This window comes from Phascolarctos cinereus, unplaced genomic scaffold (genome assembly GCF_003287225.1).
Source record: "Phascolarctos cinereus isolate Bilbo 61053 unplaced genomic scaffold, phaCin_HiC Scaffold_1;HRSCAF=81, whole genome shotgun sequence".
In the NCBI taxonomy this organism is placed as follows: Eukaryota; Metazoa; Chordata; class Mammalia; order Diprotodontia; family Phascolarctidae; genus Phascolarctos; species Phascolarctos cinereus.
The window spans coordinates 184,635,586-184,653,372 of record NW_027555514.1 but is presented as its reverse complement, the minus strand read 5'-3'; the positions used below and the strand labels follow the sequence as shown (position 1 = coordinate 184,653,372).

Below are 17,787 nucleotides of genomic sequence, written 5' to 3'. Positions count from 1 at the left end.
GAAATCCAGAGTGAATTGGGTTTAAGGCACAATAGTATGTGTCTGAGGCTGGATTTGAACTCAGGTCTTACTAACTTCAGGTCCAGCACTTTATCACTGAGTCACCTAATTACCTATACACATGTCAGTTGTTCTTTTTATTATTAAAAAGAGGGAGGAACAGATGGACAGCCATAGGTTTGATGCATAGTATACCCAGATGATATTTGGGCAAAATTATTATCGTTGCTTCTTTCCTGCTTAAAATTGTAATGCTGGTTTTTTTTTTCTCCCAGTTATCCAATTTGGATTTGTCAGCCTGTTTGTGGCCTCCTTTCCTCTGGCTCCACTGTTTGCCCTCCTCAATAATGTTATTGAAGTCAGGCTTGATGCAAAGAAGTTTGTTACAGAGCTGAGACGTCCTGATGCTGTGAGAACCAAAGATATAGGTATGTAACCCAGCTGTGAGGTATGATATTTTTCCTTTTCCCCACCACTGACACACTGCAGTTCCTGCTACCTGTGGTTCAAAGCCCTCTTCTCTCAACCTCTATCCTTACTCTTAAAATTTAATCCTTGAATTGTCAAGTTTTGCAAAGCTTTCCAAAGGCTATTCCCTCCAACCCCTCACTTTCAGGTAGGACCTTCCATAGGATCTCCTAGATCACCATCTGTCTCCCCCATTCTTAGAAATTTCTAAGTATTCTCCCCACATTCCTAGCTTGCTTCTTTTGCAACAGGTCAGTGTATCTCAAATTCTTACAAGATAGGATAAAAGTTCCTGGAGCATATTCTGGCTCAAAGCTTATCTGTCATTACTTTCCATCCTATATTCAGTGATCCAGTCAAGCCAGGCTGTTCTCAATTCCTATTTTCATGCTGATCTTATGTCTATAGCTTTCTTTATGACATATCCCCTCCCTAGAGTGCACTACCCCAGAGAGAGGGATCTGCCTGTTGAAGTTCCTTCAGGGCCTTGCTTATGTATTACCTCCATAGAGGCAGTATGGTATAGTAGGTAGAGAGTTGAAACTGGAATCAGGAAGGGAAGGCCTGGGTTCAAATCACAGCTAAGATGCTTACTGCCTGTATGAGTCAAATCACTTAACCTCATTGCCTTAGTTCCTCCTGTCTAAAAGTAGGAGGTTGGATTAGATGACCTTTTGCATCCGAATTATCATTCAGGCACTGCAGGACCAATTCCTCTAGGTGTTCAACAGGCTAAGCTAAGCTTTTACAGTATAAACATTTTCTAACCTGACAGTATCTATACTTCTCCTTATAACATTGGGAGAGGGATGGGGCAGGAGCTGTGATTATACTGGCATACAGAACTCCCAGATGAGGAAACACCCACTAAAAATGCAGGTTAAAACCTTCTATGCAACTTATAATCTTAGTTGCCTAGGGCACTGAGAAGCACCTATAAGTTTCCTTCCTGCTCTAAATGCATGATCCTCTGCTCTATTAAGCCTTCTCTGGCCATCCCATTCCAAAGATGAAGGTGGTCCCTCCTTCCAATTTCTCATATCACTTTTCCTAGTTCTCTTTCTTGCACCTCACTCTCCCATGTACCATAGTTATATGTATATTTATCCTTCCTCTTCTCCCCTCTCCAAACATCTCCCTGCCTCTAGTAAAATATAAGCTTCTTGAGAAGTAGGGTCAGGGTTGTATCTGTCTTTGTATCTCCTTTTCTCCTAGTATAGTGACTTGTACAAAGCGTAGCTATTCAACAAATGTTTGTCGACTTTAGTTGAATTATCTGTAAATCATCATCTTGAACAACACCATTTTCATTCCCATTACTGTTATACTACCACTATATCAAGCAACCCAGTGATGAGAATGATTTGGCATCTGCCCTTTTTTTCTTGCAGGAATTTGGTTTGACATCCTTTCAGGGATTGGAAAGTTCTCCGTTATTAGCAATGTAAGTGTATAAATGGATGACACTTTTGACCTCCCCTCGAGTGCTTCCAGATGAGTCAAAGTCTTTACAGCAGCAAAAATAAACCATGAATGTTTCCTTCCTACTTAATTCTAAATATGCCTCCATTTAGAATTATAAGTCATGTAAAGAGAGATGATGTGAGGTTTCAATAAGTGCACTAAATGAATTTTGTCAGGTCTCTAGCATGCACTAGGTGTGTGATTATGGACGTCAACACGGACATCACTCAATGTTTCTAAGGCTAAGTTTCTTCATGTATGAAATAGGGAATATACATGTTGTGCCTACATGACAGAGCCATTGAGTGTATCAAGTGAGCTAACACATGTAAAAGTACTTGGCAAACCTAAAAGAATCATCTCAAAGTCAGCCATTATTATATGATTGAAAAACTTTTTTTCTACTTTTCAATTTCTTTTCTCACTGTGGTATCTCCAAGCTGCTTGTCTAGTTTAATGGGGAGATAGCTTAACTCAGGAAACAAAAGTAGAAGATCTTTGCTCATTTTCCCTCCCAACTGCAGCAATTTTTTGGTTTCTGGTTCTATTTGTTCATAGAAGTGCAGAAAATGGCTTGATGGACTGGAAGATGGAAGATCGATCAGTTCTTTTCTGAGTTTTGCTGCTAATAGGTGGAATTTAGGAAGCATCTACATTGGGCCACTGGAATAAAATAACAGAAAATGAATAGAAATCTACTTTGGAAATGTATCTAGGCTATAATAATAATAATAATTAGCATTTATACATATAGCACTTTAAGGTTTGCAGTGTATATTACAAATATCTCATTTGATCCTCACAGTGATCCTGGGAGGTAAGCATTATTATTATTCCCATTTTACAGATGAAGAAACTGAGGTATCAGAGATTAAGTGTCTTGCTGAAGATCACATAAATTGGAAGTTATCTGAAGCTGGGTTTGATCTCCAGTCTTCCTGACTTCAGATCCAATGTTCTACTTAATGTGCCACCACGTAGTTGCCTTCTAAATTCTTTCAGCAAAAAACTCCATTGTCATTGGCAAGAAAGAGGGCGATAAACTACTTGTTTTTTACTAGCAGATACTCTTTTTTTTTTTTTGGTGAGGCAATTGGGGTTAAGTGACTTGCCCAGAGTCACACAGCTAGGAAATAGTATGTGTCTGAGGCCAGATTGAACTCATGTCCTCCTGAATTCAGGACCGGTGCTGTATCCACTGAGCCACCTGGCTGCTCCCCCAGCAGACAGTCTTACGTATATTCTCATACATATTCATTCATTCATTCAAAATGTATTTATTTGAGATGCTGTGCTAAACACTGATGCAGGATGCAGTCCCTGTTCTCAGTCTATTACATACTCAACCCCTACCCTCTTTCTGTCTCACTTTCTTCCCAATAAATTGAGAGAAATGATATCTATCAAGAGATAATGCAGGTAACTATTTTGAGAAGAAATGAAGATAAAGATGAAATGAATACCTCAAAGAAACTAAAGAATGGTATCATTGGTAGTCTTACCTCTCCCAAGTCATTCATTTAAAAAATGAAAACTTCTATGTACTATATACTATACTGAGGGGCATTCCAACTGCTATGGCTTATAGGTTGATTCTAGTATTGATTGTACTTCTATAGAGTAATAAATACTGCACACACGATGTTATCTTGGGTTTAATCCCATATTTCATGTAATCAGGACCTTTAGATCAAAGCTTTAGAAATGGAAGAGACTTTTTAAGCCATCTGGTCTAACGCCTTCATTTTACAGATGAAGAAACTGATGTTTAGAGAAGTGAGTGACCATGATCACGTATCAGAGGCAAGATGTGAATCCAGGGCTTCCTGATTCCAGTACACTGAGCTCCCTCTCAAAGATATGCAGGAAATGTGTACTGAGGAGATAAGAAAGATGCTACCACAAGTTTCTTAAATGCGTATTAACTTCTCAACCCCCAATCTAAATCACTTAATATTATTTGGTGCAAAGATATCATTCAGCTCTAACACTGCAATGATGATGTTCTCCATTTTATGTTTTACAAATTACTTCTCCATTAATTATCTCATTAATTGTCAAAATAATCCTATGACCTAGCCAGAACAGTTATGTTTCTCTCCATTTTATAGAGGAGAAAATTGAGGTTCATCTAGAGAGTTTAAGTGACATGCTTAAAGTCATGTGATTAATGATGGGCAGAACTGAAATTTGAAACCATAGTATTTGATTCAGAGTTCAGTGTTCTCTAGAGCAAACCACCCTGGCTCTCCAAAGTTGGTTCGATTCACATTTGCCAGTATCCTTTGTTGAGTCTGATGGTAGAACTGGTTATGTGACCTCAGAGACCTATAAGTGAGTTACCGGCCTGTAGAGCTGCATGAAAGATTGCCTTAGCATTGTTAATGCCACATTATGATTCTTCTTCATCAAAGATAGTAGCATCTCAAGATGAAATTCCTAAAAATGGATGTCTGCTGAAGCAAAGCAATCAGGTGCCACCCCAGAATCACATACCTTTGTCTGCATTCCAGATCACCATTCAACAGCAAATTGGTTTTGTCTCTTAGGCCTTTGTCATTGCTGTCACCTCCGACTTCATTCCACGCCTTGTGTACCAATACTCCTATAGTCATAACGGGACCCTTCATGGCTTCATCAACCATACTCTGTCCTATTTCAATGTCAGCCAGCTGAAGGAAGGGACACAGCCAGAGAACTCATACTTTGGCCAGGAAGTTCTGTTCTGCAGGTAATATTCTTGTTGATTAAAGAAGAGGGTGGGAGAAGAAGGGGTGGGGGCAGACTTATGAGGACTGGTGACTTCGGTAGCTTGGTGATCTGGGAAAGAGATCTTGGTTCTAAGTTCAAATTTGTCATCAACTGATTCACTTGCTGACACAGCCCAAGTCTTAGTATTACAGAACTATAGACTATTATAAATGAAAGAAATCATTGATAAAATTCTCCCATTCTTCATACAATTAAACAGGCTCAGAGAGAAAAAGTGATTTGTTTAAAGCCAAACTCACTGCCATTTCTTAAAACAACCCAGTTTTAATCAGTTCAACAGGTGTCAATTGAGTGAGACCACAGCTGTCCTCAGCATTTCGAGGAACCCAAAGCTATAAGATCAGGTCAATCCCCACAAAGAAGGGAAGGCATTTCAAGTAGGTAGAGTGATATGATGACCCGAGCCAGATCTTGTAGATGAAGAATAGTATAGGGAGAAAATACATATCTTCTCTGTTTTGTTGTTGTTGTTGTTATCATTCAGTTGTTTCAGTTGTGTTCAACTCTTTGTGACCACATTTGGGGTTTTCTTGGCAAAGATACTGGAGTGGTTTGCCATTTCCTTCTCTAGCTCATCGTAGAGATGAGGAAATTCAGGCAAACAGTGTTAAATGACTTGCCCAGGGTCACACAGCTAGTAAGTGTCTGAGGCCAAATTTGAATTCAGATCTTCCTGACTCTACGACCAATGTTCTATCTGCTGAGCCATCTAGCTGCCCCATGTATATGTATGCATACACACACATACACACACACTCACACATATATATATATATATACACACACATGAACATATATATATATTCATTTTCTCTTTATATTTTATATATTTTCTCTATATATTTTATATTTTTTCTCTATATATTTACATATTTTCACTTTTGAAAATGGCAGTTTTATCTAGGAGGGAGGGATAAAACTAGAGAGTTGAGTTGTCACCAAATTATGGAGATCTGGAAGTCCAGGCATAGGAATTAAAACTTGGTATAATCAGGAATAGGAAGCCATTGAGTATTTTAAGCTGAAGACTTAAATGATATATCACATTTTAGAAATATTAATCTGGTTTTTGTATGTAAAATTGACTAGAGAAAGGAAAATTTAGTAAACTGTAGTCTAGATATGAGGTGATAAGATTCTCATGAAGGGTCATGTTACTGAGAACATTAGAGAGAAAGAAGAACCAATGCTTTTTCCTTTTTTCACATTTATTTATTTTATTTTTAATTTACAGAATAAAACAAACAATTCCATAATGCTTTTTTTCCTCCCTTTCTTCTGTGTCTTTCTCTTGCTGATCCAGTGCAGATATTGGCCTCAGCACTATTTCTTCTCTCCTCTTCATTCGCAATCACTTAGGAGACTTTGTCTTCTGCTATATAGCCAGCCCTTGATTGGCTTTTGGAGGTCCATTGGTTTCAGGCCTCCTGGAGGGAATGGCCTCAGGTGCCTCTGACTTTTTTCCATATCATTTAGCCTTGGCCTCCTGATATGGCCACCAAATATTGATACTAAGCCTCCATATAGGCATGGGGCTTCCTGGATGCTTCTGCCTCTCTCTGTCTCCTTGCATAGTGGCCAAGCTCCTTGAAAAGGTCATCTATACTAAGCGTTTCCACATTCTCTTCTCTCACTCACTGTTTAACCCCTTATAATCCAGTTTCTTCCATTGTTCCACCAAAAGTGCTCTCTCCAAAGTTGCCAGTGAACTCTTAGTTGCCAAATTCAATGCTTTTTTTCAAATCCTCATTCTTCTTGACCTCTCTGCAGCATTTGACACTATTGATTAACCTCTTCTCCTTGAGACTCTCTTCTCTCTAGGTTTCAGAACATCACTCTCTGGTGGTTCTCCTCCTACCTATTTGACTGCTCCTTCTCAGTCTCCTTTGCTAGGTCCTCATTTAGGTCATACCCTCTTATGGTTACATAGGTGTCTTACAGGGTTCTGTCCTGGGCCCTCTTCTCTTCTTTCTCTACACTTAGTGATCTCATTAGCTCCCATGGATTTATGCTGATGATTCTCAGATCTACCTATCCTGACCTAACCTTTCCACTGACTTCCAATCTCACATCTCTAACTGCTTTTCAGACATCTCAAGCTGGATGTTGAGTACACCTCTTAAACCCAAATGTCCAAAGCAGAACTCATTATCTTTCCCAAAAAATCCCCCCCAACTCTCACATAACTTCCCTATTGTTGTTGAAGGCAACACTATCCTTCTAGAACCTCAGGTTCACAACCTAGGCATCATCTCAACTCCTCACTATTTCTCTCACCCCCCCATATCCAGCCTGTTTTCACCTTTGCAACATCTCTAATGTCCCCTTCTCTCCTCTGATATTTCTACCATCTTGATGCAAGTCTTAATCAACTTATGTTTGGATGAATGCAATAGTCTGCTATGGAACCTGTCTGTCTCAAGTCTCTCCCCACTCTAATCCAACTTCCATTGAACCACCAAAGTCATTTGCCAAAAGTAGAGATCGAGCCATCTCACATCTTCTCCCACGCCCCCAGTCTCTGCTTAAAAAACTCCGGTGATTCTCCATTGCCTTCAGGATCAAAAACAAAAGCTGTTTCTTATCCAAAGCCCTTCATAACCTACACCCCACCCCTTTCTAATCTTACACTTTGTCCTCTGTCTCCTATACTTCGATCAAGTGACACTGAATTCCTTATTGCTCCTAGAACAAGACACTCATCTCTCAGCTCTGGGGATTTTATCTGACTGTTCTCCACAGTCCCATGCTCTCTTTCCTCATCTGTACCTACTGGCTTCCTTCAAGTTCCAACTAAAATCACGTCTTCCACAGGAAGCCTTTCCCAATCACTTTAAATTCTAGAGTCTTCCCTCTTCTAATTTTTCCTATTTATCCTGTATGTAGCATGTTTATATGTATTTGCTTACTTGTTGTCTCCCCCATTAGACTGTGAACTCATTGAGGGCAGGGTTTGTTTTTTTTTCTTCTTTCCTTATCCCCAGTGTTCAGCAATGTCTGTCACACAGTAGATGCTTAATAAATGTTTATTGACTGACTGACAGTGACCTACTATGAGCTGGCTTTCTTTCTGATGCAGCTCCGAGCATTAGTGATTGAACTGACTTTTAGGATCCCAAAGTCTTGTGCCGAGCATGGACAGAGCTGCCTCTGTTTCCTTGTTCACTGACCTACATTTGTCCTCTATGATGGCTCCAATAATACAGGTATAAGTTCCAGCTGGTTTCTCACCATATGTATTGGAGATTTCTCTTGCTTCAGGTCCCCTTGGCATGACCCTGACCACAGACCATGGGCTTCTAGCCATATTCTTGTGTAGTTCTGCACTATATGAAGAAGCTTACTTGTATTTTGCTTTCAATTTATTGACCACTGCTTCATCTAGCACCCTTTAAAAACTTTGCTGGGGAGTTTCGTAGGGAAGCTATAATGTTTGACTTTACTGGAAGTAATGTCATGCCATAATAATAGTGATTTATACTCCTAGGTACTGCCTCTCCACTCTTCAGTTCACTTGCAAAATCCTGATAAAATGAATGAAGCAGTAACTTTGGTGCTAGATGAATTTTAGGGAAGTTGCTAGAAATAAAGATGAGACAGACTATTTGCTGAGCCTTTGTTTTTAAAAATCTTTTCTGCAAGATTTTCACGTAATTTTGTTAAATTAAAAAATATTTTTAAAAATGTGGTACTACAGAAGAGTGAAGCATTCTATGGGTATTCAGAATAGACATGAGGCTCAGACAAATGGAAGTTATATCAATATTAGATAAATGGTTTAAGAAACAGAAAGACCACAGTGGTCTGTTTTCACTTCTGCTACCATGAACTAAATCACTTTGGGACCTCCAGGTAGGGGAGGAAATGGCCCCTCTAGATTTGGCCACCTAGGACAAAGCTCTATTTGGTCAATATGCCTCACTTGAATTCTAGTTCTGCTACAGTGGAGAGAGTGCTAAAAAGTAGAGAGTTATTGGGAGGATCAAATGAGATAGTATTTTTTACTTCTGTGTGATCTTGAACAAACTGTTTCCCCTCTCTGTGCTTCAGTTTTCTTATCTATAAAATGAAAGTATTAGACTAGGTGACTTGTAAAGTCCCTTCCTGTTTCAGTATTAATATGTTTACATGAGTCTGTGATTTGGGAATTCAGCACTTAATCCAAACATTGGGTATGCTAAGAATGGTGGAGAAAATTACCAACTTTGTGCCCCTGGTACCACATTAATGCTAAACATAATTGGCTCCAATGATTCTACCATACCATAGGAGGATCATAATTAACGTAGAAGTGAATCCCCTGGAATATTGTTGGGATAGTCCTAGAGGAAGAAATGATGGAAAAATGAAAGAGAAAAACCTTTCTATAGCCTGGAGATAGGCTGTCCTTCCTCAAGTCTCTATTCCTACCTACCCTAAATCACTGAATGGATATTGTCTCAGTCAAACTGAGACCTGGGAAAGACCTTAGCTTAAAAAGACTAAGGTCTTCTACTGCATCTGTGGCCATCTCCAGTCATCCTGATCTATATTGTGCCACTGGACCCAGATGGCTCCAGAGAAGAAAGTGAAGCTGGTGACTTTGCACAACCCTCCTTCACTTGAATCCATGTCATGATGTCACTTTCCTGATGTCATGGTCCTCTTCCAGAATGAAGGACAAACAACAGCAACAACATGATCCAACCTAAATGCAAAACTTGCCCCTGGCAAAAAATGTTGACAATGTGTCAACTCTTATTATTGGTTTTCAATGACCTTGGGAGATAAACTTGGTCAAATAAAAGTTCTTCCAAGGCTTTAACCTGGCTTTATCAGGCATAAAGGTATCTTAAAAATAGCAGAGCAAGATAGAAAACTCTCTGACTAATCCTACAGAATGCATTCCATCATATTTGGAACAGCATTTTCTGTGGCAGTCAGTGTGCTCTGGCAAAGATGCTCTATAAACAGTCCAGTGACGTCAATCCACAGGATGTGATTAGCATCTGATGAGGCCAAAGGACCTCAGTGTCGCCAGGGAGACTGGATGAGGACTGTCCCCTGGGGAATCAGGCTTCATGGTCCTTATTTGGGGCCCTTTATCCTATACCAGTGGATAAGCTTGGCTTCTGAGCCAGACAGGGCCCCAGAGACACTGTCACCCATCTGTTTGGAGGTGGTGAGCTGAGCTCCACCATCCTGAAAGAAGACATTGGGTGGTGGCTGTTTATTTGCATTTTCTAAGTACTTCCATATTGTCTTAGAACCTGGAGCTGCCCATCATCTGCTCCCTGTTGAAATGTACAGATTTAGCTTTTCCTAGTGTTCTCTTTCCTGATCTTTATCAGCTGCCAGATTGACATAGTTCTCATTCATTTCTAATTGTCTATACTGTCTTTTTCTTGTTAAAGACCAATTTCAGAAGGCAATTTTTAAGAAGCTCGCATGGTTAGAATCATTGGAGCTGATTATGTTTAGCATTAATATGGCATTAATTCCCATAGCACTGAGGCCCTTCAAATGGTTTTAAGCTACCACATGCTTTTAGCATATGAGGCAGACAGATCCCCTAAATTGGCTCACAGTTTAGTTGAAATGTTATTAAAAAAATAATGTTTTATGATTGCATATGGCATAGATCTCCCTCCACCTTCCTTGTTCATAAGATTAGTATGGTTGTTTTAGGGGATGGGGGAGATTTATCATATAAAAGTCCCATTCTAGATCTAAAACTGTTACATAATCCTTCCAATCCTTACCTTGACCTCCTCACCTTAATATGTTAGACTTATATTCAGTAAAACCTGTGTTTGTATACTATTTCTAATACCTACTAGCTGTGTAATCACGGGCAAATCACTTAATCTCTATGAGCCCCAAACCTTACCATTTTTTTTTGATGATACCATGAGATAATATATGTGTGGCATCCTTCAGTCACTTCTTTAACTTGAACTAATATGGGCAGGTTTGGGTACCCATATGAGTGACTGTAAACTCAGATTCTCTAGGTAAATTTATGGGTGACTATTCCTAACAGTGTAGCTCATGAACCCCCATCAATGCACTTCTTATTAACAAACAATTAGTGGATTCAGCTCTTAAGAAAAGGTATTTACTCATATATAGCAAGAATTATAGTTACAAAGCTACACTAGTAGTAAGACACATGTGTAGGGAACACATATGAACAAGGCAGTTCAAAACTCTGGCACAGCACAATGTTCTTTTCTCAGAGTCCTCATAAAGTTATTGATCACAAGTAACTGTTGCTTTTGTTCAGTTGTTTCAGTCATGTCTGACTCTTCATGACTCCATCAGGGGTATTTTTGCAAAGATACTAGAGTGGTTTGTAATTTCCTTCTGTAGCTCATTTTATAGATGAGGAACTGAGGCAAACAGGGTTAAGTGACTTGCCCAGACTCACTCTGAGGCTGGACTTGAACTCAAGAAGATAAGTCTTCCTGACTCCAGGGCCAGCACTCTGTCCACCACACCACCTAGGTCCCCCAACTTTGCTGCTAGGCTGGGCTATCTTCCTGCAGAGGGATGAGTGGTAAAGCTGGCCTAGCTCCTCTCAAAGAGCAATTGGACTCCCTTTTCAGTGGGCTGTTGCTGTCTCTACTAACTCCAGTCTCAGGTTCAATTGGATGTTACTCTGCTATTTCACTTAGACATAGGTTCTCAAATTGGGTGATATCACCCCCTAAGGTGTACTGGAACAATCCAGGGGAGTGATAGTAGGCTTGGGTGCAATTAGGAGGATGTTGAATAAAACTAAGTGGGTGGTGGAAGCATAAGGAAAGAAGAGAAGAAAATTTTGAAAAACCATTTGTACAGGTTGTACAAACATTTGTACAAGTCATAGTGATTACATTATTTTCCAAATAAACACACCAACTTCAAGTTATAACTGATCAGTCAGCGGTCAAGTCCACCAACAGGCCTTAACAAGCAAGTGTTGGCAGGCCAGTGTGTCATGTGTTGTTAGAAAGTCCAGCATGCACAGGCAAGAATTTACAATACTATACTACACAGTTATGTGAGGCAATATTGCCTCATCAAAATTTCAATGCAGGAAAAAACCCAGAAATTTGCAATAAATTATTAAATTTAAGATGCATGTATATGTGCGTGGGTTAAAGAAAATATATTTCGGGGGGTTGGTAAGTCCTTTTTTTTTTTGAAAGGGGGCAGTAGGCCAAATAAGTTTGGGAATCTCATTTTAGGGTGTTATAATGTTCTTTTCAGTTGAAGTGCTACATACTGTGCTCTTCCATGAAGGGCAGACATTGTCACAAGCTTCTCTGAGGGTTGGGCAGCTATATGGCACAGTGTATAAAATGCTGGACCTGGAATCAAGAACACCTGAGTTCAAATCAGCTTTAGACACTTACTAGCTGTGTGACCCTGGACAAGTCCCTTATCCTTGTTTGCTTCAGTTTCCTTATCTGTAAAATGGGCTGGAGAAGGAAATGGCAAACCCCAAATGGGGTCATAAAGAGTTAAAACAGTTCTCTGAGGGTTAGAGCCTGGGCCTTGAGGTCTTTCTGCCCCTACTATTTGACAATTTTCTTGGTTCTGAACTGGGTTTCCTTAGTGAGTTACCACACCCCAATTTATGGTGACCAACCAGATTCTCATTAGGTTTTAATCAAAATGAGTGACTGGGGACAAAGGTACTGAGGGATATTATGCCCTGAGGCAAGTTCACTTTCAGTGACCAGACTGGCCTTTTCTTGTGCATTAAGTTACTCAAAAATTAAGAATGTCTTCTAAGGTGGAGAATGCTTCATTTACCCTAAAAGAGCCTCACCCTCATATTTCGTTGTCTCTGTTTTTGCCCATTAGGGCCTTCAGTTTAGCTGAAGTCTAAAGGAGGAACATCTTTACATATGTAAAATGTTTTGTAAATTTTAAAGTGCTGGTATAAATGTCTATTATTATTATAATTATTTTAAAAATCACTTTCTAGGGGAACATTTTTCGCCATATCTTTCCTATCCCTCCCCTAGTCTCCCAACAATAACATTAACTAAAACTGGATGAAAAATTGTCCCCAAACTGGATGCTTTCTGATTTTACTTCTCTGGGCCTTGGTTGGCCTATTTGTGAAATGAGGGGATTAAGCTAGATCCGATCTCTAAGGTCCCTTCCTTTTCTCATATGATCATATGATTAAGACCTCTTCCCATTCTATCATTCTATAAGTCTTTGGTTCGTAAAGTAAGTATTTTACCCTCTTGAAAGAATGTCTGGAATGTTTCAGGGACAGTCTCAGGATCAGTTACATGAGGGGCCTTTGGCAGGAGACTACAATATGGATAAACTAAGTAGGCTTTGATTCCCCCTCAGAATAAATATTTTAGGCACTGGAAAAAATGGAAGGGAAAACTTCAGGGCTTAAAGAATACCAAGGTTGGTGAGAAGGAAAGAATGGAGGACTTAGAAGTGATATGTGAAAACCAGATAGTAAAGGATTCTCCATTGCCATGGGCATAGCCTGCCCCACAACCCAGTTACCCTAATATCTCTTAATAATGACTGTCCTTTATATAGCATTTTTAGTTCTACAAAGTTTTTTGCCCTCCTCATGGCAACCCTGTGAATTAGTTAGTGTATTATTATTCTCAAATTATAGCTAAGGAAACTGAGAATTTGGAAGTCTCAGTTGACTTGCCCATCATCCCAGTTAATATATTAGGTTGATTTGAATTCAGGTCTTCTGACTCAAAGACCGGCATTTCATCTGATGAGGATGGGAGCTAGACCCCAAAAAGGAAAAACCCTGGACTTTCCCATGTGTCCAAATCTCTGGCATTTGCCCAAAGCTATAATCCCATCAACTGGCCTTTCATTGTGGCTGTACCCAATCTCCCAACTCCTTAACATAGCCTAGCCCTCCCTATGGCCCCCGGCCATTTCCCACGCTTAATCCTAGCTAGGCTCCATTGTCCAGGTCCCAGGAGTTCTCTTCACCCCAGCTTACTGGCCACTCCCATTCAGATCTTCCTTGCACCCCTCCTCCAGTTAACCCAAACTACTTGGCCACTCCTAGATCCTTCCCACACTCTTTCTGTGTATATGGTCCATCTTATCTCCATTAAGATGCTCAGATTTTTATAATCTAGCCAATAGCTCACTAACATTCAGATACCTTGAGTCTGCCCAATATGACCGATGTTCTGGTAAACTTTGTCTTTGGCTGAAAGAAATCTTCGGTTGAATTCTTTCAGGCAGGAGCCATGTGTCTTGATTTTGGGGTCCCAGGGCTCCTAAACCCCTAAATCTCAACACATCCACTCTATAGTATGCTACACTAATTATAAAATAAAGTAACCAACATTCATATAGTTTTTGCAGATTTCCAAAGAGCTTTTTTTTTCTTTCTTAATAGCCCTGATGAGATGAAGTAGAGAGTACAAGTTGTTTATCCTCTTTTCCCAGATGAGGAAACTGAAAGGGCAGATGCATAGCAAGCCCAGGACTTTTAACTGTGTTTCCTGACTCCAGGTCTACTGCTCTGTTCACTATACCATGGATTCTGTTAGCATTCTAAAATCCTAGACCTAGAAGATACCTTAGAGATTATCTGATCTTAGCATCTCCAAACTACTTCAGAGTTCATCTAGTCTACCCTGTACTACAGAGGAATCCCTTCCTGTTATCACTAAATGATATATAAAATTTGAAGATGTTTGAGGACCTTCAGTTAAGGGCAACCCACTACTTCCTCACAAAAGTCATTCTGTTTTCATTCAGAATTGATTATCAGGAAATTATATTTTTATATTGAGGAGAAATCTGTCTCCCTGTAATGTTTACTGATTCCTCTTAATTCTGCTCTCAGGCTGAGGAGGACAAGTCTAATATTTTATTTCCCCTCGTTTTCAGATCCTTCAAGACTTAAAAACTGCTATCAATAGTTTTGTCTTCTTCAGGCTCATCATGTCCAGTTGCTTTAACAATTTCTCATATGGGGTGGGTGGCTACCAGTTCCCTCATTCTAGATGCACTCCAGTTTGCCAGTGATCATACAAATGTGTTCTAGCTAGGGCAGAATCTCTCTCATTCTGGACACTGTACTTCTCTTAGTATTGCCTTGTGATGTTTTATCATTCTTGGCTTTGATGTCAGTCAAAAACACATATTAAGCACTCTGTGCCAGGAATGGTGGATGCAAAGAAAGGCAAAAGAAAAAAAAAGTTCCAGCTCTTAAGGGGCATGTAGTCAACATCATAGTATTGACTCATGTTGAGCTTACAGCTTACCCAGTCTGGTATCTTTTTCACATGAAATATTGTCTAATTATACCTCTTACATTCTGCACTTACAAAGTTGATTTTTTAACCCAAGACTAGCATACTAAATTTATTCCTTTATCTTAAAGGATGAATCTTAAAAGTTAAGCTTTAGCTTATCAGACTCAGCCATTTAAGCTAATTTTGGTACCCTATATTGTCTCATGTATTAGCTTTTTTTTTCCTGCTTTATGCCATCTGCAATTTTGATAAGTATGTCATCTATGCCTTTATCCAAGTCACTGGATAAAAAATGCTGAACAACACAGGTCCTCAAGAGATCCCTAGGTCAGAGCATTATAGATTTCCCTACAATTCAGCATTCTTGATTTAACTGTTACTCAGTGACTCACATCATTTAACCATTCCACCTAATATCATCTAACTCGTATATCTCCCACTTGTCTATGAGTATCATAAGAAATTTTGTCTAATATTTTGCTAACATCCAGGTATGTCATGCTTATAGCATTTCCCTGATCTTCTCCAAAGAAGGAAAATGGCTACAGTGTCATATAACCTGTTCCTGTTGAAATCACAGTACCTTTTATGGAGACTTCATTTTATAAATGCTAACAACCAACCAATTTAATAATATGCTCTATAATTTTTCCAGAAAAAGAAGTCAAGCTTATATGGATTTTTGAAAGTCTACTTGCTTCCCTTTTGTTTGAAAATGAAGGTACCATTTTCTGTCTTCAAGTTAAGCAGTACTTCTTCTATTCTTTATGGTTTTTCAGAGATCACCAAGTCTTTAACTCAGTAGTCATATCTATCTTATCTTTCAGTTTATCTGGTCATTAAGACCTATTGAGGGTAGTTAGATGGTCATTTGCTGTCTCCTAACAATCTCTTTGTATTTTAATGTCTTTCCAACCATTTTTGTTCCAGCTTTCTAAATCATTAGTTAGTCCTTCTTGGTCCATTTTCATCATCCCATCTTTGATCCCTACTTTTATTTCTTTTTCCCAACATAATTTTTTAAAAGTCCTTTTTATTATACTTGGAATTCATCACTAGCTTCAACTCATTCTGAGCTTTACCATTGATATTGTTCTTAGTAAAACAAAACTGGAGGCAACCTAAATGCCCCACAGCAGGGAAATACATTGTGTTCCATTACTGTATTCTATTGATATAATATGTTCTACTAAGATGGACAAAGATGAGGAATGTAGTAAAATATGAAGACTTATGAAATAATAAAAGAGGGAAACAGTAAAACAACATCACAACAAGGAATGACCATGGAAGAGGAAAAATGAAAGGGAATAAATGAAAAAAAAATCTAAGTATCCTGATGAAGATGTAAAGGGAGTAATTCTGAGAAGTTGTGACATTTTATCATTTGAAATTCATTTACTAAATGTAGTTGCAATGTACATGTAATTGATGGTATTTGTTTGATATATTAAGTTTATAGTACATCATTTAAAAAATTTTGACAAGTCATAAGACTATTCATTGTACACTAGCTATACATCCTAGGAAGAAAGTTCACCTCCCTAATGTTCTTATCAGGTGACATAACAGCCTTATGAATCAGCCACCAACTACCCACAATGCTTCTTTTCTTTTTGTGACCAGTACTGAATGATGACCTTTATTCTAGAAAAAACTTAGAAAGGGACATAATAGCTATCTTCAAGTGTTTGAAGGACTGCTATGTGAAAGGGGGTTTGGACTTGTTCTTTTTAGGGCAAGGAAGAAGAATTGGGAGGAATGGGTGGAAGTAAAAGACAAGGGAGATTTGAGTTTCATTTAAGGAAACTGTTTTTTTTTTACACTTAAATAATTGGCTAAATGGTATAGAGAATACTAGAGCCAACTCTCTTACCTTCAGTTGGATGAACAACTTTTAAAATTTATTCAATAACATTTCATCTAGGAGAGACAATAGAAATGGACAGTGATTTGGGCCCAGAATTAAATAGGGGGGAAAGAGTGAGCTGGATTAACTTTAGAAAACTGAAAAGTTCCTTAACTCTACCCTTCTCTCAAAAACAAAAGCCTATATTTTTAATACTGAGTCAATCAGTGTTGTGATCCCAAACATGAAACACAATAGTCTTTCTTTTTTTTAAATTATTTTTTATTTCATTAAACTATTTCCAATTTCATGTAAAAATATTTTTTACAATCATTTAAAAAAATTGAGTTTCAAATTCTGTCCGTCCTTCCTGCCCACCACTGCTCCTTGAAAAGGCAAGCAATTAGATAATGAGTATACATGTGAAGTCATGCAAAACATATTTTCTTATTAGCGCCATTGCAAAAGAAAATAAACAAAACACAACAATGAAAATTTTAAAAAGTATGCTTCAATATACATTCAAGGTTCATTAGTTCTGTCTTTGGAGGTGGATAACCTTTTTCATCATGGGTCCTTTGGAATTTTTGTCTTAGATCATTGTCTTGATCAGATTATCTAAGTCTTTCACAGTTGATCATTTATACAATATTGCTATTACTGTGTACAGTATTCTGTTTTGGTTTTGGTTTTTTGGGGGTTTTTTTTGGCTAGGCAATGGGGTTAAGCGACTTGCCCAGGATCACATAGCTAGTGTTAAGTGTCTGAGGCTGGATTTGAACTTAGGTCTTCCTGACTCCAAGTACATGGCTCTATCCATTGTGCCACCTAGCTGCCCCTGTGTACAGTGTTCTCCTGGTACTGCTCATTCATTTTGCATGAGTTCATATGTCTTTCCAGTTTTTCTGAACCCATCCTGCTCATCATTTCTTATAGGAAAACAGTATTCCATCACAATCATATACCACAACTTGTTTAGTCATTCCCTGA

General features: G+C 38.7%; 1 protein-coding gene across 1 annotated transcript in view; it reads left to right on the top strand.

Annotated features, from left to right (window-relative positions):
* The window catches only part of ANO2 (anoctamin 2), a 506,846-nt gene that overhangs the window by 470,202 nt on the left and 18,857 nt on the right, over positions 1–17,787 (top strand). Inside the window, exons 21-23 of the mRNA XM_078149057.1 lie at positions 276–428; positions 1,860–1,912; positions 4,482–4,663. Of these exons, the coding sequence (XP_078005183.1) occupies positions 276–428; positions 1,860–1,912; positions 4,482–4,663 (388 nt within the window). The remainder of the gene's footprint in view (positions 1–275; positions 429–1,859; positions 1,913–4,481; positions 4,664–17,787) is intronic.